This window comes from Schistocerca gregaria, chromosome 1, assembly GCF_023897955.1.
Source record: "Schistocerca gregaria isolate iqSchGreg1 chromosome 1, iqSchGreg1.2, whole genome shotgun sequence".
Taxonomy (NCBI): domain Eukaryota; kingdom Metazoa; phylum Arthropoda; class Insecta; order Orthoptera; family Acrididae; genus Schistocerca; species Schistocerca gregaria.
The window spans coordinates 1,011,477,926-1,011,501,341 of NC_064920.1; the positions used below are offsets into that span (position 1 = coordinate 1,011,477,926).

The 23,416-nt window shown below is 39.6% G+C and overlaps 1 protein-coding gene across 1 annotated transcript in view; it reads right to left on the reverse strand.

Annotated features, from left to right (window-relative positions):
• Window positions 1-23,416, reverse strand: part of LOC126278769 (cadherin-86C) — a 396,441-nt gene that overhangs the window by 96,479 nt on the left and 276,546 nt on the right. Inside the window, exon 12 of the mRNA XM_049979049.1 lies at window positions 1,638-1,791. Within this exon, the coding sequence (XP_049835006.1) occupies window positions 1,638-1,791 (154 nt within the window). The remainder of the gene's footprint in view (window positions 1-1,637; window positions 1,792-23,416) is intronic.

Sequence of the window (23,416 nt, forward strand, 5' to 3'; positions counted from 1 at the left end):
CAAACACAAAGAAAACTGTGGGAACATTGCAGTAGAATCACCTCTAGACTTCACGAAGACAACAACGCAGCCATCGATATGAGTTAAGTACCAAACTGTTCGTACTTGTTAACGACCTCAGACTATAAATTTGAATCTCCTGTAGTGCCTGAAGTCACCATGTGGACGAAGGAGTAGGACAACTTATAGACTGTGGAAATCTTAGGAATAGGTCTGTTAAAGTGTGAACCTTAATTCCTCAGGCACCTGATGGAAGAAATATTAGTTGGTCCATGCAGCTGGTCAACCCACTTGAGATTGACAGGATGCTGAGGATGAAAATAAATACACTGTTATTCATCTCTATTATGTAATATCTTTGACAAGAATTAGTAATAGAGCTGTAAGAAAATAAACATGGTGTCTTGTTCATTAAATACACTGTGTATAACACCATACTCATCTGGGTGAGATAGAGCACAATGTACCCATAATGTTAAGCTCTAATGTTCCCTACATTCACAGGAATGAGTAAACATATCTGGCTGCAGAGGTAAAATGATGTCAATCCTACTGAGTGCACTTGGGATGTTGTTGAACAGCATCTGGCCATCTTGAGTCTTTGTCTAACAACTCGCTGTGAATTCAGAGTGATATCTATCCAGTCACGGATAAGTATGACCTCACAATGTTTCTGGCATTGTGAGTGCAATGCATGTTGTAATGACTTGCCACTGTCATCATTATGTGTGCTCTAATTCAGCAGTTCATTAGTGTAATTTATGGTGAATAATTCTCGTGATCTAAAAGCAACAGTTTTTCCATAAAAAAGTATGAGGGGGTGAAGTGACCTTCACACACTTCAGTAGAACTAGTAATGGTTCTTGTGGTGATCTGCAGCGGGAATATTCCAAGAAGATAATGAATTATTGTTTCACAGCCATTGTTAGGATACTAGTTTGGGAGTTTTACTAGTACACTTCAAAGAAGAATATGAAGCTTCAGTTTTGTGTATTCATCCATTTCATTCATTCACACTTTGTGTTTCGTAAACCCCAACATGAAGAAGAACTGTAAGAGATGCAGTGTTAGGAATATGGAGTTGTATTAACGGCCTTGACGTTCACTAAAAAGGAAAGTTAGCTTATATAATATATTGCAGTACGTTGAATGTCTTTTGCCATATGACAGAATGATCTATTGAACGTTCAGGGCTAAGATTAAAGACTTTAAAACTTACTATGCGAATACAAAAATCTGTTACCAGAGGCTAATTGGAGATCACTTATTGTCTAAGGATGAAGAAAGCTACAGTGGTACATTAATTTCCAGGTAATGTGAAATATATGATAACAAAACAACTTTTAAAAACAAGCCAAAAATACTTTGATGTAAATTTACTTTTGGCATTCCTACTCTTCAAACTAATTTATGTGAGTTTTCTGTTGGGTTACATGTGTTAAACCAATATACTATCATGAAAAACATAGTATGCAAGGATTTTATTATTAATACAGAAAATTTCAAAGCAGGTAAAGCACAACTGATTGACAGTAGCAAAAATTGGAGAATTCTACTGCAGTTATAATTACCGGTATTATCACTGAAAAAAGACACACTAAAATGATCTTTATGACTGTCTTTGTAGGATTACATACCAGGAGCAGCTTCACGATCAAATCCATGATTGCTGGTGGCAACCAGAACAACTCCACTTACTGGATCAAGTGTGAGTGAGCTGTTGTGGAGACCAAGAATATGAGTGTACCGAACTCTTCCAAATATTCCAGTGTCCACATCGCTTGCATGCACCTGCAAATTTTCAGATAATTGTTTCTCAGAGTAGAAACCAAGTAAAGTGGAAAGATGACTGACAAATGATGAGGAGAAGGTGAATTCAGGTGTTAATAATTCATTTCACTTTAAGTTAATGCAGTTTGGCTAAGTTACTTCACATTTTTGGGGATGATTCCACCAGTAATACCATGACAGATTCTTTCGCTTACCACATTATAATAGAAATAATGCTCCAGCTTTAGTGGCACTACTGACAGGGCATACATTTAAGAAAGTTAGCTGTTACAATTACAGTAAAATGAGGCCACCGTACAACTAACCTTCTTACTATACATTTGCACTGAGAATGTTTTATTTATTAAGCTACTATTTCACAGTATGGGAATTGGATTTATTATGTAATAGTAAAATATTTTCTGTTGGAAACCTACAAAATCATTATAAATTGAGTGATGTGATGTTGTAACACCCAAGTCCAACATCCAAGTGCAAGGCCATCAACGAAATACAACACTTTGAACTAAAAGCACATTTATTATGAATGTCAATTTACAGCCAGAACAGAACTTACCTCCAGTACGGAGAGCGCAGCTATTTATAGAAACACTGAATATTCTCGAACACTGGTGTTTTGTACAGATATAGAATATTCCAGAATATACAAACATTAAATATTACAAGGACCTTCCAGAAATGATAAATACTAAATAAGAAATAACTGCTGGTGGCTAGATTTGAACAGGTGACCCACAGCAAGCCAACCAGTGATGCCAACCACTACACCACACTGTATGCATGAGAACTCGCAGCTTTGCTACATCAGCAGAAACAGTAACCACTGTTTCAGAGGTTCTCAATGGAGTAGCACACTGATCTAGATCTTATCAATGGTTCTCTGTATGCCTGTGCTGGCACGCAGATCCTCATGTTCTGGTCATGTTGGTACATCTTCCTCACTATGTCAACAACTACCGCCCAATCTCTCTTCTGACAGCTCTATCAAAAATTTTTGAGAAAGTAATGTATTCAAGAGTAGCCTCCCATATTTGTAAAAATAAAGTACTAACAAAATGTCAGTTTGGTTTTCAGAAAGGCTTTTCAACAGAAAATGCTATATATGCTTTCACTGATCAAATATTAAATGCTCTGAATAACCGGACATCACCCATTGGTATTTTTTGTGATCTCTCAAAGGCCTTTGATTGTGTAAATCACGGAATTCTTTTAGATAAGCTAAATCATTATGGTTTGAGTAGGGCAGTGCACAAATGGTTTAATTCATACTTAACTGGAAGAATGCAGAAAGTTGAAATAAGTGGTTCGTGTAATGTTAAAACAACAGCTGATTCCTCAAACTGGGGTGCTATCAAGCACGGGGTCCCACAGGGTTCGGTCTTAGGTCCTTTACTGTTCTTGATATACATTAATGACTTACCATTCCACATTGATGAAGATGCAAAGTTAGTTCTTTTTGCTGATGATACAAGTATAGTAATAACATCCAAAAACCAAGAACTAAGTGATGTAATTGTAAATGATGTTTTTCACAAAATTATTAAGTGGTTCTCAGCAAACGGACTCTATTTAAATTTTGATAAAACACAGTATATACAGTTCCGTACAGTAAATGGCACAACTCCAGTAATAAATATAGAATTTGAACAGAAGTCTGTAGCTAAGGTAGAATTTTCAAAATTTTTAGGTGTGTCCATTGATGAGAGGTTAAACTGGAAGCAACACATTGATGGTCTGCTGAAACGTCTGAGTTCAGCTACGTATGCTATTAGGGTTATTGCAAATTTTGGTGATAAGAATCTCAGTAAATTAGCTTACTATGCCTACTTTCATTCACTGCTTTCGTATGGCATCATATTCTGGGGTAATTCATTGTTGAGTAGAAAAGTATTCATTGCACAAAAACGTGTAATCAGAATAATTGCTGGAGCCCACCCACGGTCATCCTGCAGACATCTATTTAAGGATCTAGGGATCCTCACAGTAACCTCACAGTATATATATTCCCTTATGAAATTTGTTGATAATAATCCAACCCAATTCAAAAGTAATAGCAGTGTGCATACCTATAACACCAGGAGAAAGGATGATCTTCACTATGCAGGGTTAAATCTGACTTTGGCACAGAAAGGGGTAAATTATGCTGCCACAAAAGTCTTTGGGCACCTACCAAACAGCATCAAAAGCCTGACAGATAGCCAACTAACATTTAAAAATAAATTAAAAGAATTTCTAGATGACAACTCCTTCTACTCATTGGCTGAATTTTTAGATATAAACTAAGTAAAAAAAAAAAAACAACTAATCATTAGTGTCATGCAATATTTTGTGTAATGTAATTTCTTGTACAGACATCTTTTATTAACCTGACACGTTCCACATCATTACGAAGTGTCGTATTCATGATCTATGGAACAAGTATTAATCTAATATAATCTAATCTAATCTATGAATAGCATTAAATGTAGACCCTTCTGTTGAAGCTTTGTGATCATTGAGTTGATCTTCAGTTTCCTTGAATCTCCCATTGTCGATCTGTGCCTCTGGATTGCAGTACGGCTTCATACATAAGACATGGACAAATATCTGCATTTTTCTCTTCTCGGTGAAGCATCACAATCCTTGACATTACATGCATCCAACAAGTGACAAAAAGATACACTGAAGCCTAAAGCAGGCTTTAGTAGCTTTTCTAACAGTTCCACTTTTTGTACAGGTGTAAAAATCCATACCAAGCCTCATGGGCTATATCGCACTGGCCTGTGCTTGACGTTATAGCACTATCAACCTTTTTCCTGAGAGTCTAGGGTCTATATGCGAGCCAAATCCCCTGTGATGAGAGGTTTCACATAGCCATCCTGAGTATTGCCCTGTTGAAATGGGAAGAGTGAATCCATTTTTGTTTCAGCCTCACTACCATCAAAGAGAAACAATGCTGTAAACCCTCTAGTGTCTTGTTTCACTGTGTTTTATGCAAATGTCATGGTGGGCATTATTGTACTCCAGTCTCAGTTAAACATCAATGTGCATAGAGAGCATATATGCCAGCATTCTGTGAGACCATTTGTGTGTGAATGATATGCAGTTGTCATTTGATAGGTGATGTCACAATGTGAAATGATCTCTAAAACCAGTCTTAACTGGAAGAATTTTCCATGATAAGAGTTCATCACACAGGATACTTTGCATCTCAAAATGATGTCTTCTACAAGGAACTTCACAATTTATGGGGCTTTGGCAGTCACTGCAGTCAACACAGCTTTGGTCGCCACACACCAGGTGACATAGTCAGTGAAGACTATTATCCATTGATTCCCATTTGTTGACTTTGGGAACCTCCCCCAAGAGTTCGATTTCCATTTGATGGAATTGTGCTGCTAGTACCAGATGCCCTGGAGCTAATTGTGGTTCTTGCTTCTGTATTTAGCATTCCTTAAGGGCTCACATAGTGTCTAATGGATTGGTAGAAATACCTATGTCTGATTCTTTCTAGAGTCCTTACAGCTCTCAAGTGGCCAGATGTTGGAACATCATGGAAAAAGCTCCAGAATAGCTAGCTGATAATGAGCTGGGATGACAATGAACTATTTACCTCTGTTTAGCAGCAATGTTATTTAATGCAGCAATGACTGAAATTTCATCCATGCTGCTGTGTTCTGACAAAGGATTCCTTGAAAGAAAGTGGGTGTTCTTTGGTTTACATCCACTTTTGTACACCACTATGACATCATACTCCTGAAGCCTCAGCATCCTCCTTGCCAGTCGACCCAATGCATTCTTTAAGCTGATCAGCTAGAATAGAGAATGGTGGTCCATTGCAGTGGAGAATGGTTTGTCAAATAAATACGTCTGGAACATGTTGAAGGCCTAAAAAAATGCAAGAAACTCTTTCTCGGTTGCACAGAAGTTCGTCTTGGACTTTGAGAGTATCCTGGAAGCATAAGCTGTCACCTTTTCCACCCCTTTCTTAAATGTAGTAGAACTGTCCTATTCCAAATATTGTGTGATGTTCTGTGTCAGCATTCTAATTCTACATTACTAGAGCTGGAGAAGATGTTAGTGCCTTCTTAAGGGCAAGGCAAGATCTTTTTTGCACTTCATTCCAGGAAAACTTAATATCTTCCTGCAGTAGTTCTTGCAAGGAACATGCCTTGGTACAGAAGCCCTTTATAAATCACCAGTGGTATGAAAACATTCTGAGAAAACTTAATGACATCATGAATGTGTTGAGGAACTGGTAAATATGTAACAGTTCTCATTTTCTCTGGTTTGGGACAGACTCCACTGCCTTTCACGAGGTGCCCCAAAATTTTTCTTTCTTGAGCACCAAAAAGGCACTTTTTCAGATTCAGGCAGAGGCCAGCAGTCTTAACACGCTTGGAAATGATTGTCAGTTGGCTTATATGATTTTCAAACACCTTCAGAACAATGATAATGTGTTCCAGACAGCGAAGACATGTCCATTTAAAGTGTTGAAGCACGTTGTTCATCATACTTTTGAAGGTGGCTGGAGTGTTACACAGACAGAATAACTTTTAAAGTCATAGAGGCTGTGAGGAGTTATGAAGGCAATCTTCTGCCAGTGAGCCTTGTCAACATCATTTTGTCAGTAGCCTGTCTGCAGATCCCTAGTTGAGAAAAACTTCACTCCTTTCAAGCCATCTAGGGTGTTATCTGCATCCATACTCCGCAATCCACCATACAGTGTGTGGTGGAGGGTACCTTGTACCACAACTAGCATCTTCTCTCCCTGTTTCAATCTCAAACAGAACGAGGGAAAAATGACTGCCTATATGCGTCTGTATGAACACTAATCTCTCTTATCTTATCTTTGTGGTCTTTCCATGAAATGTAAGTTGGTCGCAGTAAAATTGTACTGCAGTCAGCCTCAAATGCTGGTTCTCTAAATTTCCTCAGTAGCAATTCACGAAAAGAAGGCCTCCTTTCCTCTAGAGACTCCCACCCGAGTTCCTGAAGCATTTCTGTAACACTCGCATGATGATCAAACCTACCAGTAACAAATCTAGCAGCCCGCCTCTGAATTGCTTTTATGTCCTCCCTCAATCTGACCTTATGGGAATCCCAAACACTTGAGCAGTACTCAAGAATAGGTCATATTAGTGTTTTACAAGCGGTCTCCTTTACAGATGAACCACATCTTCCCAAAACTCTACCAATGAACCAAAGACGACTATCCGCCTTCCCCACAACTGCCATTACATGCTTGTCCCACTTCATATCGCTCTGCAATGTTATGCCCAAATATTTAATCAATGTGACTGTGTCAAGCACTACACTAATAATGGAGTATTCAAACATTATGGGATTCTGTTTCCTATTCATCTGCATTAATTTACATTTATCTATATTTAGAGTTAGCTGCCATTCTTTACACCAATCACAAATCCTGTCCAAGTCATCTTGTATCCTCCTACAGTCACTCAACGACGTCACCTTCCTGCACACCACAGCATCATCAGCTTGCTATCCACCCTATCCAAAAGATCATTTATGTAGAGAGAAAACAACAGTGGACCTACCACACTTCCCTGGGGCACTCGAGATAATACCCTCACCTCCGATGAACACTCACCATCGAGGACAACATACTGGGTTTTATTACTTAAGACGTCTTTGAGTCACTCAAATATTTGGGAACCAATCCCATATGCTCGTACCTTAGTTAGGAGTGTAGACTGACACTAGTGGTTTTGAAATTGTACAGTTGTAGAAAAAATTCAGTGAGAGGCTGAAAATGTGATAACTTATGCTTCCAGGATACTGTCAAAGTCCAAGATGAACTACTGCATAACCAAGAAAGAGTTTCTTGCATTTTTTGTGCCATCAACACATTCCAGATGTATTTATTTGGCACACCATTCTTCACTGTAATGGACCACTATCTCTATGCTGGCTGACTAGCTTGAGGAATTCACCATGCCAGTGGTAAGGTGGGTGCTGAGGCTTCAGGACTATGACGTCATAGTGGTATATAAAAGTGGACACAAACTAAAGGACACCAGCTGCCTTTCATGGAATCCGTTGGGAGAGCACAGCAGCAGTGTTGAAATCTCAGTCATCATTGCATTAAAAGATATTGCTGCTGAACAGAGATAAATGGTTCATTGTCATCCCAGCTCATTTATATCCAGTTTTCCTGAAGCTTTTTCCATGATATTCCAACATCTGATCACCTGAGATTTGTGAAGACACTAGACAGAATCAGACATAGGTATCACTAACCAGATCTCGACCAATTTCTTAGACATTAAGTGAGCCGCTGTAAGGAATGCCAACTATGGAAGCATGTGTCACAATTACCTCTGGGGCATCTGGTACAGCAGCACTATTGCACTGAATTGGTAATGGATTGATATATTTCCTCATGATTTTGTTCAGCCATTGGTAGTCAATGCTGAAACAGCAAGTGCCATCATTACTGCTCACAAAGACCACAGGAGAGGACCAAGAGCTCTCTGAAGCTTCAATAATGTCATCATGCAGCACCTTCTCCATTTTGTACTAGACTGTCTGTTGTTCACCTGCTGAAACTCTATATGAGCACTGGCTAGTTGCTGGGTGATCCCCAGTGCTTTTGAGATGTTCAACGAAGGGCTGCTTATTCTGTCTTTTTTCTACTCTGGGTTTGAAAGCATCTGAAAATTGATGCAGATTAGCTATCACTTCCTGATATTCCTCAGTCAGGCCAGATTCTACTGGCAGTTTGATAGTAGCTTCCTCCCCTGTTAGGTCTGTATTGGTATAGCTGGAGTCACGAATGATGGTGGTCGAGTTCAGGCTTGTTCTGTGCATCTACATCACAATCTCCAACAGCCAATGAGCATTCAGAAGTGTTTGGAACACTCTGCTATAAATTCTATAGCTAATGTGAGCATTAAACATGATCGTAGTGAGTTGTTTAGTGAATTTTTATTCCATTTGTTGTGAGTTGTCATTGCTGATGTTGGTGGTAAGTGATAAATTCTGCATAAGCAAGTGAGAGACATAATTTTCAGGATATATCTTTCTTCAAGCAGAAAGTATTGCATGCGCATACCACATCTATCACTTGGAATCGCCAAAAATGCAATCCCTGTCTGTGCCTCAGAATGCGCGAACTGCCATCGATTGTGGATCTGACTATTGTGGAGCATGATTCTTCTTTGATGACACTAAGCTACCCTTACTGGACTAGTTTGGCTGTCTCTGTACATAAACCCGGGTGAGTTGTGGCTGCTCATGACAGTTAGTGATCCAAGTTCTCCCTGACCATCTACAATGCTTATGATTGTCACTGGCATGTAGATTTCTTTGAGAGCCCAGTATCTCTTTGCAGTCAACAGAAGCTTTACAGTTTAACTAAGCATCTCAATTGATGGCTGCAACTTGTCTCACTGATGAAGGCACAGTAAAAAAAAGTCTTCAACAGCAAGTAACTCCCCAGAGCATTCTTTGTTGTGTTTGCTTGTTGGAATAGCTTCGTCAGTCTGGAGCTCTGATCTTTCACAGTCTATGACTGCTTGTGGTGGCTGCAAAAAGTCCCATCTGAGGATAACATTATGATTACTTTCTGTCGAAACAACAGATTTGAAGAGCTGTGTTTTGCCACTGACAGTTATTCTTTCAATACATGTTATTGTCAGCTGTACCTATTTCCCGTTTGCGATTCTCAACCCAATCAATTCCTCTTAGAAACGACAGAGAGGCTTCGCCCTGCCATAGCCCTCAGTGCTTCACAACCCCATAACAGGACACAGCTGTCCACCCACCACACCACAGCCCCACACCATGCCAATGGTTATGAGTGATTCAGCCCCCAGTGGACCCTCCCCTGGGAACGTCTCATACCAGATGAGGATAGTGCCAAACGTTTACGTGGTAGGGTAATTATGGTGTACATGTACTTGGAAACAGTGTTTTTGCTGCAATTGCTGACATAGTGTAACTGAGGTGGAATAAGAGGAACCGGCCCACATTCTCCGAGGCAGATGGAAAACTGCCTTAAAAACCATTCACCTTAAAAACCATCCACAGACTGGCCAGCACACCGGACTTTGACACTAATCCGCTGGGTGGATTGTGCCAGAGACTGGCATGTCTTCCTGCTTGGGAAGCAGTGCGTTAGACCGGCTAGCCAGGTGGGCTAAGCCCCCAGAGTCAGATAGCTTCTCTACTACTTGGCTATCAATGATGATATCAGTGATATTTTCAGACTTTTGGTTACTATCATCATGGAAGACCTGCATATGTGGTGGCCTCACCTCTGTAAGTGGTCACCACACTTAGGTTTCCTGAAGTAGATGGTTAGGCGAGAGGCTAGTACCTCTACAGGATGGTGTGGAATGGCTACGTCATGCTGGGGAATAACCTGGTCCAGGGTATGGTAACTGGCTTCATCCTAAAGGCTGATTATAACTGTCTGCGGTTGACTGCCATAAATAAGACTTTTGAATTGCATGAAATCTTGCAGTGTGACAATCATAAAACACTCATCTTCTCTCTCTGTGGAAGCATGTAACATGTCCATGGCTTTCACAGTGAAAAAAGATGTGTACTTGGCAGAGGAGTTGGTTCTACCTTCACTGGTTGAATGCTTGGTTGTCATTTGACAGTTGCAGTGTAAGTCCAAGCTGTTACTTCATTGCACATTCGACTAGTAGCAAAGATTGATGCCAAAGATTGATACACCAATTCTTCAACATTCTCTATTATCTCCTGGTACCTGGGGCCGACATTCATGGTTGCTATCTCTTGTGTACTTGGTTCAACATTTCTGGTCGACTCTTTTTTATGTTGCATTTCCTTTATTCTCTGGCATTACTTGATGAATTCTTTGTTTCTGTGACATCCTTTACCAGATCTTACCACATTTCTTCTTTAACTCCTTTTATCAAATGTGAGATGATGTCAGCCTATGTCATATTAGGACTCATGATGTGACATGGGGCCAAAACATTTTGTATGTATGACTGTGTCGTCTCCACATGAAGTTGGGCCTTCTACTCCAATTGTCCTTTTGCTAAGTGGACTTGCATCTGACTGTTGCCAAGTATTTTCTTCAGTTTGGCCAGAATTTGTCTCAGGTATTACACTTCTCTTCATTTCTCTGGAACCACAGTTGGATTGTGCCACCAAGCTAAAAGTACACATTTACCAAATACATCATATCATCCCACTTGGTGTGTTTAGTGACTTGTTGAATCCTTTCAGCAATTTCAGTGTCTCCTGCAAGCACTGATGGATGCCTGATGTGAAACTAATTTACTGCTGTTTTGGAATCCATCTATTTCCTGAACATATGGATCTTAGGAATGATATACTGTTTGTATACCGGTTGCTGTCTGCGTAGGTGATGGCTTTTATGTTGCCTAATTGGAACCACAGTGATGTACAAGAGCTATTCAGAAAATAGTGAACGTTGACATTAAAAAAAAAAAAAAAACAAAGTACAAGAAATACATTTTATTAAATACATCAGAAAGAGCAACTGGCATACTACTTTTCCACATAGTCACCAAACTTATTGAGGCACTTATCATAGAGGTGGACAAGCTCTGAAAGACCTTCGTTGTAAAATTCTGCCACTTGAGACTTCAGCCAGTGAGTCACGCCCGCCTGGAGTTCCACATCATCATCAAAGCACTGTGTTGCAAGCCAATTCTTCATCTTGGGAAACAAGTGGAAGTTACTTGGTGCAAGATCAGGGCTGTAGGGTGGATGAGGGAAAATTTCCCATTTGAATGAATTAAGGAGTTCTTTAGTGCAGTTTGCCAAGTGAAGTTGGGCATTGTCGTGCAAAAACAAAATTTTGGACATCAGCTTTCCTTGACATTTGTTTTGAACTTGTGGAAAGAAAGCATAAGCTCCATTATTGTGAAACAACAGTTTTCATGAATTGTTTCATCGACTTTAGTGACAAGATCATCAGTCACAATGCTTGGGTGTCAACTCTTCCCTTCATCATGAACATTGGTTTGGCCATTTTTAAACCGAATGCACCATTTCCGGATGGAACATTCACTCATTACATTGTTTCCATACACTTCACAAGTTCACAATAAATTTCTATAGGTTTTAGGTTTATTGCCAACAAAAGCCGTGTCACAGACCTCACCTCACAACTGGTGGGCTTTTCGATTGCAGCGCACATTTCAAATTTGAATATTAAAAAAAAAAAAAAAAAAAGAAAACAGGCATGCAGAGACATTCCAACTAACATGGATGGATATGGACTGAGCTGCTGAGCACGCACATACCAAAATATATATTTGATTGGCGAGCACCTAGCAGTGTCAGACAGAAACATTCCCTACGTTCTGAATAGCCTTCATAGATGTCTTTAAGTACCCAGCACCTCCACAAACATTGTCACGCCATAACCACAAAATATAAAAGCAGGGTCATCAATGAAATATAACACTAAGAACTGAAAGCATGTTTATTATGATCACCATCGTATAGCCACAGCACAACTGATTGCCTGACTGGAGATTGTAGCTACTTATACAAACCTCAAATATTCCATAATCCTGGTAACTTATACATATATTGAATATTCCAGAATATAGAAACATCAGAAACATACAATATGTATTTTAGAAATGATAAATACCAAATAACAAATAATTGCATGTGCCTGGATTTGAACTGCTGATTTGTATCACACCAGCAAGCAGTCCTAACCACTATACTGCACTGCATGCACCCCAGCTCATGGCAATATTGTATGGATTTATAAGTACACAAAATTATCTTCAAGCAAATGGAAATGTCCAAATTTGACAACCTGTTCAGAGTGCTTGAAGTCACTTGGTGTAGAGTCCTCAGTTCATCATCAAATGCTTGAAGTAGGCACTCCTTAACAACACACTCTTTTGTGGTTTCTGAAATTTTCCCAGTGTATTTCCTCTTCCAGTAATTTTTGGGTTTGCAGCCAGATCCCATCAACATTCTGCCATGATATTTCTGCCCAGAGACGTTTGGCCATACTCAGGTGAGTAGAGAAAGTACTGAAGAGACCTGATGCAGTCATGGTATATATAGCAAATTCCGCACATGCGAATTGTACTGGCATTTAAATTCTTTACATGAGAACATCTAGTTTACTACTCAGACTGAGAAAGAGGGGACTTTACCCTTTATAGAGGTGTTAGTATGCCATAAGAATGATGGGTCTTTGGCACATTCGGTGAACAGAAAACCCACACATACAGATCTATAGCTTCAGGCATCCAGTTACCATCAACCCGGACAAACCACCAGTGTTCTCAGTACTTTAATTCATCGGGTGCATGTAATTTCAGATGCTGATAGCCTTCATGAAGAATTAGTGCATCTGGAGAATGTTTTTAAAGACAATGGCTATATTTCACATCAAACACAAAAGGCCATGCACAATTATAATAACAAGATGCAACACTCTGAGGAGACTGATGACAACTATAAATCACAAGCTGCAACATTGTTGTGAATAAAACAGTGTCCCATAATACAATACATAATGAAAAGTACTACTGACAATATATACATTTGTGCACTTTAAGTATGAAGAGGCATACCTGTTTCATGAAAACAAAGTCCTGCAGCCATAGTGGCATCGTCAAATGTTAAATGCAGAATCAGCACCAGCATCGTCAAATATAAATAAATATCATAATATGCACGAGTCATGCTGTCAGTAACACTAATGTTCAAAACAAGCTGCCGTACAGTAGCTACAAGATGTTTGTGTTGTAAGTTCATCAGATGTCGCTAATGTCGGCATACACGTCATATTCAACTGTGTCAAGTGGACAAAAGAGTATAAAAGTAGGTGGGGTAGCTCAAATGATAATCTGCATAGTGATAGACAAAGCTGTGCCAACACCCCGTAAATTATTGCAAAAGTGCATAAAATAGTCATGAAGGATCAGCAGCTGAAAGTGTGAGAAACTGATGAAGGTGTAGGGACACCATCTGAATAGACATATGACATTTTAACAGTGGAATTTGATACGAGAAAATTATCTGCTTGATGGATGTTGTGTCTCTTAATGCAAGATCAGAAACACATTGGAACGTAAACTACTGAATGAATTTTCACTCTGTAGTGGAGTGTGCACTGATATGAAATTTCCTGGCATATTGAAACTATGTGCTGGACAAGGGCTCTAACCTGGGACATTTGCCTTTTGCATGCAGATGTTCTATCAACTGAGCTACCTGAGCACAACTCACGGTGCATCCTCACAACCTTATCTCCACCAATACCTCATCTCCTACCTTCCAAACTTCACAGAAGTTCTTCTGCATAACTTGCTGGACTACCACTCCTGAAAGAAAAAGGAGTGCTTGTCCCACAAATTATGCAGGAGAACTTCTGTGAAGTTCAGAAGGTTGGAGATGAGGCACTGGTGAAAGTGAAGGTGTGAGGACAGGTTGTGAGTCACGCTTAATTAGCTCAGCTGGTAGAGTACTTGCCTGTGAAAGGCAAAGGTCACAGGTTTGAATCCTGGTCTGGTAAACAGTTTTAATCTGCCCGGATGTTTCAGAATGGAAATGTCCAATCAATGTTTGGCCTATTTTCAGAGCAACCAATAAGAGTATTTGTGACAGTTGTGATCACAGGTGAAACATGGGTCTACTACTATACACCAGAGACAAAAAAACAGTCACAACAGTGGAAATATGTTGATTCACCATCACCAAATAAAGCAAAGGCAATACAGTTGACCATAAAGGTTATGGTGACAGTTTTCTGGGATACAAAAGGAATTCTAGTGGTAAACCATATTCCAACTTGTAAAACAATTATGGGACAATACTACACTAACCTCCTGAATCAACTACAGAGAAAGATATGTGAAAAAATGCCAGGTTTGGCAACAAAGAAAGCAATCTTTTATTAGGATAGTATGGGCTCACACACAAGTGTCGTGGATGTGGCAAAAAATATATGAACTAAGATACAAATTGTTGCCATAGAAGTCCATTTGCATGATTTGACCTCATCAGACTTCCATCTCTTCACCAAGCCCAAAATTTTCCCTAGTAGACAGAGATACTCCTTAAATAAAGAACTAACAGGCCTGGGGAAATTTAATTTTTGGGATTAACAGTGTACACAGAGAATGCATTGAAAAATAAAAAAAGGTTGCTGTGGTCAGTCATTTCTTTGTATTCCAATCTGAGAACTTTTCAAGCTACCCTTGTACATCCAGATAAAGCTGAATGTGATCACCTGGAGATAAGTGTAAGTCTAGAACAGGTCATGATTTTCACAAACCTCCATCAGTTAGCTAGCTAGTAGCTACCTGGTAGCTAATTTTCTTCAACAGTAATATTAGTAATATTAACAAGCCTATTACTGCCTTAATATTTATATGGCTAGATTGTTATTTATTATAGACTAAAAATAGGTATGTTTGTAAGTGGCACTGCTGCTTGTCATGCAGCTAATAGAAATCTTCAATTAAGAAAATGTAATAATTTGTTGAAAGAGTGGCGGCTGTGGTGTTTTTTGATTATTTTGTGAATTTATAAGGATTATCAGTTTCTTGCTGTAAGTTATATAAGAGATTGTTAATTGTGTTTGAGAACATAGAAATACAGGGAGACAAAGTCTACATGATAATTATCTGTTACTGTATTTCTGCAAACAAACTGAAGCTTAATTTTAAAGTACAAAAGAAAAAAAATGAAGAAGTTAGTGTACTAGGAAGTAGATGGTGAGAATTCGAAGACCTCTGAGGAGTCATATGTAAAATAATTGGTTCTCTACTCTAGACAGAATTCTCACTGCTCACTTTCCTGAATAAATGTTTTGTCTTTGTTAGCCACATTGCCTAAGAAAATAAATAAGATAACAGAGAGTAAAAGTATGCAGAACAACCTAGTACCCGCATGTTCAATTTAATGCAGTTAGATAGACTTCAAAGTGCAAAACATGCTGAATTGGACTTTTTGATTAGTTTAGTCATGTGTTAACTTCATTTTGGCTTGTGAAAGGAATGTTATATGGGGTATCATACTTATTTTTTTGAAATTGTAATGTATCACAGTACTAAAACTAAACATTGTGTTGTAAACCATGCCTGTTCAGCTATCATCTGGCCAGGGTCTGCTGTGGTTGAGTTGTAGTGTCACTAATAATTGCACCTGAAACTGAGACCTCTTCCACCTGACCAATGACAGGTAAATTATTAAATCAAATGCAACTAGCAATCAGTACACTTTTAAGATTTGTGTAAATAATTTTTAGCAGTGTTGTATTTTATTGTATGACACTGACACATGTATTTGTTCTGTTTCATGGGATGTGCAGGCCACACAACAATATCATAGATCACTCTTCCTGTTTTATGGGAAGACAATGCTAATTTGTATCTAACAGTCAGCATTGAGAAGAAGATCTGTAATTCATTGTCAGGAAAGTCTGCACTGATTGTTCAGTTGAACAATAACGCTGTGTTGAATACAGTTGTACTGTGTTGAAAAATTATATGTGCTTATGTGATGAATTGTTGGTGAAATAATTGAGCTTCATCAAGAAGGCCAAATCACCTATTTTTACTTGATTTTTTAATAGTTTTTATTCTTCCATGTATGAGTTCATGATAACAAGGGTCAGATTTTTTAATTTATCAGTATAAAGATTCTGCATAACTCTAATATCTGCATTAGATAGACCTTGACTTTGCCAGTAAATAAACACACGAATGTGGCCTGTGTAAAGTGGTTATTTGTTCCACTTCCTGGAGGGCTGTCCTTGATAATAGAAATTATGGAACACGATGCCTGAATACATGAATAAAGTTGGAGTGAAATGTACCTCTCTATTTAACAAATTTCACAGCATATAAATACATGGTTCATCAACTTTGAAAAACAGTCTGCATCAGTGCAGTTGTAGGGAGTGAGCTACTACAGCGGTAGTAAGCCACTGATAGAGATGACACACTCATATCAGGAGAATACTTTTTATTAAACAGAGTAATAGTACAGACTGTAGAGTCAACTGCCTTCTCTAGCATGCACCCCAGTCATGTTACACTGTCCCAAAGAGCTTCCACACTGCTTATGTCAAAGATTTTGAGCTGCTCTAGGACAAATGTCCCCACAGAGTCCCCTGCCAGGAGTGGGGAGCACTGTCGTGTGTGGCAACCAGCCTGTGTCAACAGGTGCACGAGCACCAGAGTGTCACTGTTTACAGGTGCACCCTATCGGCCAGGCTATGTGTGACGTCTGCAGGTGACCGACCATTTCTCATGTAGCATGCAGAAGCATAAGTGACCAATCACTTTATGGCTGACTAATGTCCATGATTGGATTATTTCTCACAGAGGAAGAAGTAGTGTAGCAGATGCTGTATACATGGTAGGGGGCGAATTGTTGCGGTGGCCATCTGGTGCAGCAGTACTATAGGCTGGAGGAGTGAGAGGGTAGGTTGGCTTTTGTGAAGATGCGGCAGCATCACTTAGCTCTTGTGGCAGCTGAAGTGTTGTGTTATGTATACGTGGTGTGACAATAAAGTAATGAGGCCGATGTAGTAAAAAATGTTGCTTATCATTTTAGACAAGTTTAGTGTTGTCTCCTTCAAAATTGTTCCCTGCTGATTGCACACACTTTTTCCAGTGCTTCTGCCATTGATGGTAACATTTCTGGAACTCATTTTCTGTAATATCATCCAAGACCCTTGTCACAGCTTTTTGGACATCTTGTGTTGTTTGAAAATGGTGTCCCTTGACTGCCTTTTTGAATCTTGGAAATAGGAAAAAGTCGCACAGAGCGAGATATGGTGAATAAGGTGGCCGTGGTAGTTCTGAAATTTGTTTTAACGTTAAAAATCGCTATACTGACAGAACAGTATGGGATGGCACATTATCATGATGCAGAATCCAATTATCAGAAATGTTGGCATGGACACGAAGAACTCTTTTACGAAGTCTTTCTAAAATTTATTTGTAGTAATATTGGTTAACTGTTTGTCAGAGAGGCACCCATTCTTTATGAACAATTCCCTTGGAATCAAAGAAGCACACAAGCATGCATTTCACTTTTGACTTTGACATGTGATTTTTTTTTGGTCTGGGTGATCTCTTTGAGCACCATTGCAAACTTTGGCGTTTTGTCTCTGCATTGTACTGAAAAAACCAACTTTCATCACCAGTGATAACATGGCTCAACAATTCTGGAATGATTTCCGTTTGTTCTAACAGATCAGCTGCCACATATTTCCGTGTTTCTCACTGTTGTGGTGTGAGATTTTTGGGGACCATTTTTGCACGAATCTTTGTCATACAAAGATCTTCAGTTATTATTAGATGAACCATTCCTTGATTGAGGTTCAGTTCTTCTGAAATCATTTTCATGGATAATCTTCAATCAGATCATATGAGTTCATGCACCCTGAGCAAGTCGATATCCGTCTGGTAGGTTGATGGTAGTCCACTGCGGTCTTCACCTTCAACATTCGTTCTGCCTTCACTAAACATTTTATGCCAATGAAAAATTTGAGCTCTTGAGATAATCTCCTCTCCAAAAGCCTTCTGAAGCTTACAATAAGTTGTCATTGCGTTTTACCCAATTTAACGCAAAAAGAAATGCATACCTTTGCGCAATATTATGTAGTTCCATTTCCATGATGAGAGACACAAACACGTGTTAACTTATTGCAGTACGACTCATGACTGAGCAGTTGCATACGTGTGCTGCTTGGACTAGAAGCAGCATATGGACCAAGGTCAAAGATAGTGTGCCTACGCAAGTCTGCAGGGTTGCCATATCTTGCAAAGAAAATCAGTCTCATTACTTTATTGTCGCACCTCATAGCCCAGTAGGAGAATCTCAGATATAATGTAACACACCAGAATTTTGGTAGTCTTAAAAACAAGCAAAATGATCTGGATATTATTACATGTCTTGATAAACCTGATGGTTTAGTCACAACTGAACGCTGGTACACAGATGACCTAATTAGCATTAGTCAACCACTCTCTATGAAATTTTGTTCTGCCTTTAGTAGGAAAAACAAGGCTGGGGGTCGCGTAGCAATCTTCACTGTTAAAGCAAGTAATTTCACTGTTTTTGATGTACGTACATTCTGCATAGAAAGAATCACAGAATTTTCTGCAATGAATCTAAAATCGAGTGGAGAAAATACGAGGTGCATTCAAGTTCTAAGGCCTCCGATTTTTTTTCTCCGGACTGGAAAGAGATAGAAACATGTGCATTGTTTTAAAATGAGGCCGCATTCATTGTCAATACGTACCAGAGATGGCAGCACCGTATGGCAGATGGGATTTTACCGCCAGCGGCGAGAATGAGAATGGTTTTAAATACTTAAAATGGCGACGTTTTCCTTACTTGAACAGCGTGCAATCATTCGTTTTCTGAATTTGCGTGGTGTGAAACCAATTGAAATTCATCAACAGTTGAAGGAGACATGTGGTGATGGAGTTATGGATGTGTTGAAAGTGCGTTCATGGGTGCGACAGTTTTATGAAGGCAGAACATAGTGTGGCAACAAACTGAAATAACCTCGGGCTAACACAAGCTGGTCTGACGACATGATCGAGAAAGTGGAGAGAATTGTTTTGCGGGATCACCGAATGACTGTTGAACAGATCAGAGTTGGCATTTCTGTTGGTTCTGTGCACACAATCTTGCATGATGACCTGAAAATGCGAAAAGTGTCATCCAGGTGGGTGCCACGAATGCTGACGGACGACCACATGGCTGCCCGTGTGGCATGTTGCCAAGCAATGGTGATGCGCAACGACAGCATGAATGGGACTTTCTTTTCATCGGTTGTGACAATGGATGAGACGTGGATGCCATTTTTCAATCCAGAAACAAAGCGCCAGTCAGCTCAATGGAAGCACACAGATTCACCGCCACCAAAAAAATTTTGCTAACCGCCAGTGCTGAAAAATGATGGTGTCCATGTTCTGGGACAGCGAGGGCATAATCCTTACCCATTGCACTCCAAAGGGCACTATGGTAGCAGGTGCATCCTACGAAAATGTTTTGAAGAACAAATTCCTTTCTGCACTGCAACAAAAACGTCCGGGAAGGGCTGCGCGTGTGCTGTTTCACCAAGATAACGCACCCGCACATTGAGCTAACGTTACGCAACAGTTTCTTCGTGATAACAACTTTGAAGTGATTCCTCATGCTCCCTACTCACCTGACCTGGCTCCTAGTGACTTTGGGTTTTTCTAACAATGAAAGACACTCTCCGCACATTCACCAGCCGTGCTGCTATTGCCTCAGCGATTTTCCAGTGGTCAAAACAGACTCCTAAAGATGTCTTCGCCGTCTTGGAATCATGGTGTCAGCATTGTGAAAAACGTGTACGTCTGCAGGACGATTACGTCGAGAAGTAACGCTAGTTTAATTGATTTCGGGTGAGTAGTTAACTAGAAACAAAATCGGAGGCCTTAGAACTTGAATGCACCTCGTATAGCAATTATTAGTGTGTATAGGCCACCTGGGGCATGCACGGATACATTTTTCAAAAATCTATCTGACTTGCTGATATATATAGACAGTACATTTCCTAAGTTAAGTGCCCATGTAAAGTTAGTTAGTTAGCTAGTTACATGTTCCACTGATCAATAGCACGGAAAACCGTTATGATGTGGAATGTGTCAAATTCACAAGAAATGCACAAAGGAAACAAGTTTTTTTTTCTTTTTTCTTGTTTTGTTTACATTATAGTGTTATACCTAAATATTTCTGTTATCTATCCCATTCCCTTAAATGGCACAAAATGCATATTTTATATCTCCAGATTTAATTATTCATATTCAAGGATTCATCTATGGTACAGAAGTAGTTGTCAAGGAGGTATGATTCAAATTTGTTTTTGAAACTATTAGTGCTGTCTGTCAGACATTTTATTTCATCTGGTAATTTATCAAAAAGTTTTATAGCAGCATTTTTACCCCTTTCTGTGCCAAAGATAGATTAAGTTAAGGATAGTGTAGGTCTTTCTTTTTTCTGGTATTGTAATCATTAATGTTGCTGTTGATTTTAAACTGGTCCATATTGTTGAGAAAAAATTTCATTACTGAGTAAATGTACTGTGAAGCAGTTGTAAGCATTCCTAAACTTTTAAACAGATTCCTACAAGACGTGCGACTATGAACCCCACACATTATTCTAACTACTTTCTTTTGAGCAGTGAATACCTTTTGCCTAAGTGTTGAGTTGCCCCAGTATATTATACTTTATGACATCAGAGAGTGGAAGTATGCAAAGTATGTTAGCTTACTAATTTCTACATCCTCAAAATTGGCAATTATTCTGATTGCAAAAGTTGCTGAACCTAGTCGCTTTAGGAGATCCAAAATATGAATTTTCCAATTTTGATTCTCATCTATATGTACACCCAAAAACTTAGTATGCTCTACCATGGCTACTGACTTCTTTTGATGTGTTATTTTTATTGAAGGAATTATACTTTTTGTAGCAGATAGTTGGATGTACTGTGTTTTTTCGAAGTTCAGAGCAAGTCCATTTGCAGAAAACCAATTAATACCTTTTCCAATATCATCAGCAAACAGTGTCAGTTCAGCATCTTGTTTCACATAAGAAGGGAGGTCAAAACTTCCTGGCAAATTAAAACTGTATGATGGACCGAGACTCCAACTCGGGACCTTTGCCTCTCGTGGGCAAGTGCTCTGCCAGCTAAGCTATGCAAGCACGACTCATGCCCCTTCCTCACAGCTTTACTTTTGCCAGTAGCGCCAGGTGTTGATGGGGATGAAATGATGATTATAAAGACAACACAACACCCAGTCCCTGAGCAGAGAATATCTCCGACCCAGCTGGGAATTGAACCTGGGCCGTGAGGTATGACATTCCGTTGCATTTCCCACACAGCTACCAGGGGCGGACACTAGATGTTGAATAAAATATTATAATTATTATTATGTATGTTGGTTTTATGGGTGTCGAGGTGGGCGTTATTGTCATCCAGTGACAATGGAGGAGATCTGTTTTGCAGTACCTGTGCCGATTTAAGGTGGTTAAGGGAGACAGTGGTAGGTTTCTCATCAATCAAAATGTCTAAGGTATGGGTTCCACATCTGAGCACTTTGTAGCATCCTGAATAAGGAGATTGCAATGCAGGAAGTATCATGTCATCATGCTACATCACCTGGCGACAGTGTTTGAGACCTCTATGAATGAATAATTCCGCGTGGAGTGTGCTAATGGTGGAGGCATCCGTGTATGTTGGATGTGACTCTTCATGAGTTGTACCAATTGCAGAAGATCAAACTCATTAATGTCAGTCACGAGAACAGTACAATCTGCAGGGAGTGCAAAGGTTATCATACGCAGCCGGAAGGTTCTCTTTCTATGTAGTCTGTGTGTCTAGTAGAACCTATGGTAGTGCTCTGGTCCATGAGTCCCTGTGGCATGTGAGTGCCACTTTCATTGTTCTATGCCACCTCTCCATCAGGCCATTGCTTTGCACATGGTAAGCAAAATTGTGCATATGGTCAATCCCACAGAGGCTGGAAAGAGCACTGAAAGGGGCTGACTCGAACTGTCTGCCCTGGCTGGTTGAGATATCATCAGGTACACCAAGTATGCAATCCGTATCTTGACAAAAATCTGTGCAGTGGTGTCTGCTATGATATCATGGAGCTTTCTATCAATGGCAGACAGAATGTAATGAAATCGTTTGGACTAAGGCAGTGGCCCAATGATGTTGCTGTGGACATGTTTAAAACATGCTTTCAGGATGGGAAAGTTGCCTAATATAGGTTGAGTATGACACCCAGTTGTGCCCAATGGCAACAGTCACATTTTACATTAGGCCACACAAAACGGTCCATAATCAGCCACCAGGGTGGCTTGGGTTCTGATGCTCATCAAATACTTCACATCACATGTTAAGGAGGACCAGTGGCCATAGTTTTCCCAGGGAGACATCACTGAGTAATGTGGTGTCAAAGTATAAATGCATCGTTCAGTCTGAAGGCTCATATTTCCATCAGAGAGTAGTTCATTGATGGTGGGATTGTTTGTTCTTTGCAATGCGTTCATAGTTGTATTGTAGAGAGATTGCAGAAACATGTAAAAAATAATCATAGATGATATTATCAGCTCTGTGCATGTGTCAGATGTCAGTTGTGTATTGGCCAATAAGATCCAAATGACAGAAATGTCGGGGGCTGGTGTCTGTGGACAGATTGTGAAAGGTATTGATCAATGACTTATGATCTGTAAATATCATCACACGGCGACCTTCAGTGTCTTCACTGAAATAACACACATCTGAGTAAATTGCAAGCAGCTCATGCTCAGATACTGAACATTTTGCATGCATGGCCAAGAGTTTGTTAGAGAAAAATTGAAGTGGTTGTGGCACACCATAAACTATCTGTTGAAAGACGGCTCTAATTTCTGTGTTGTTTCCATCCATAGTAAATGTCAATTGTACATCTGGTTGTGGATGTGCTAACATAACAGCTTAAAGCAGGCAATTTGTAGCATGGCAATATGCTTCCATCATTTCTGGGGCCCAAGGTAATTTCCTTTTTCTGTGTTTGTCTTTTCGGTTTAAGGTATTTGTAGTGGGATCTGCAAGTTAGCTGCCTGAGGAAGGTGGAATCGCTATAGTTCATTGTAC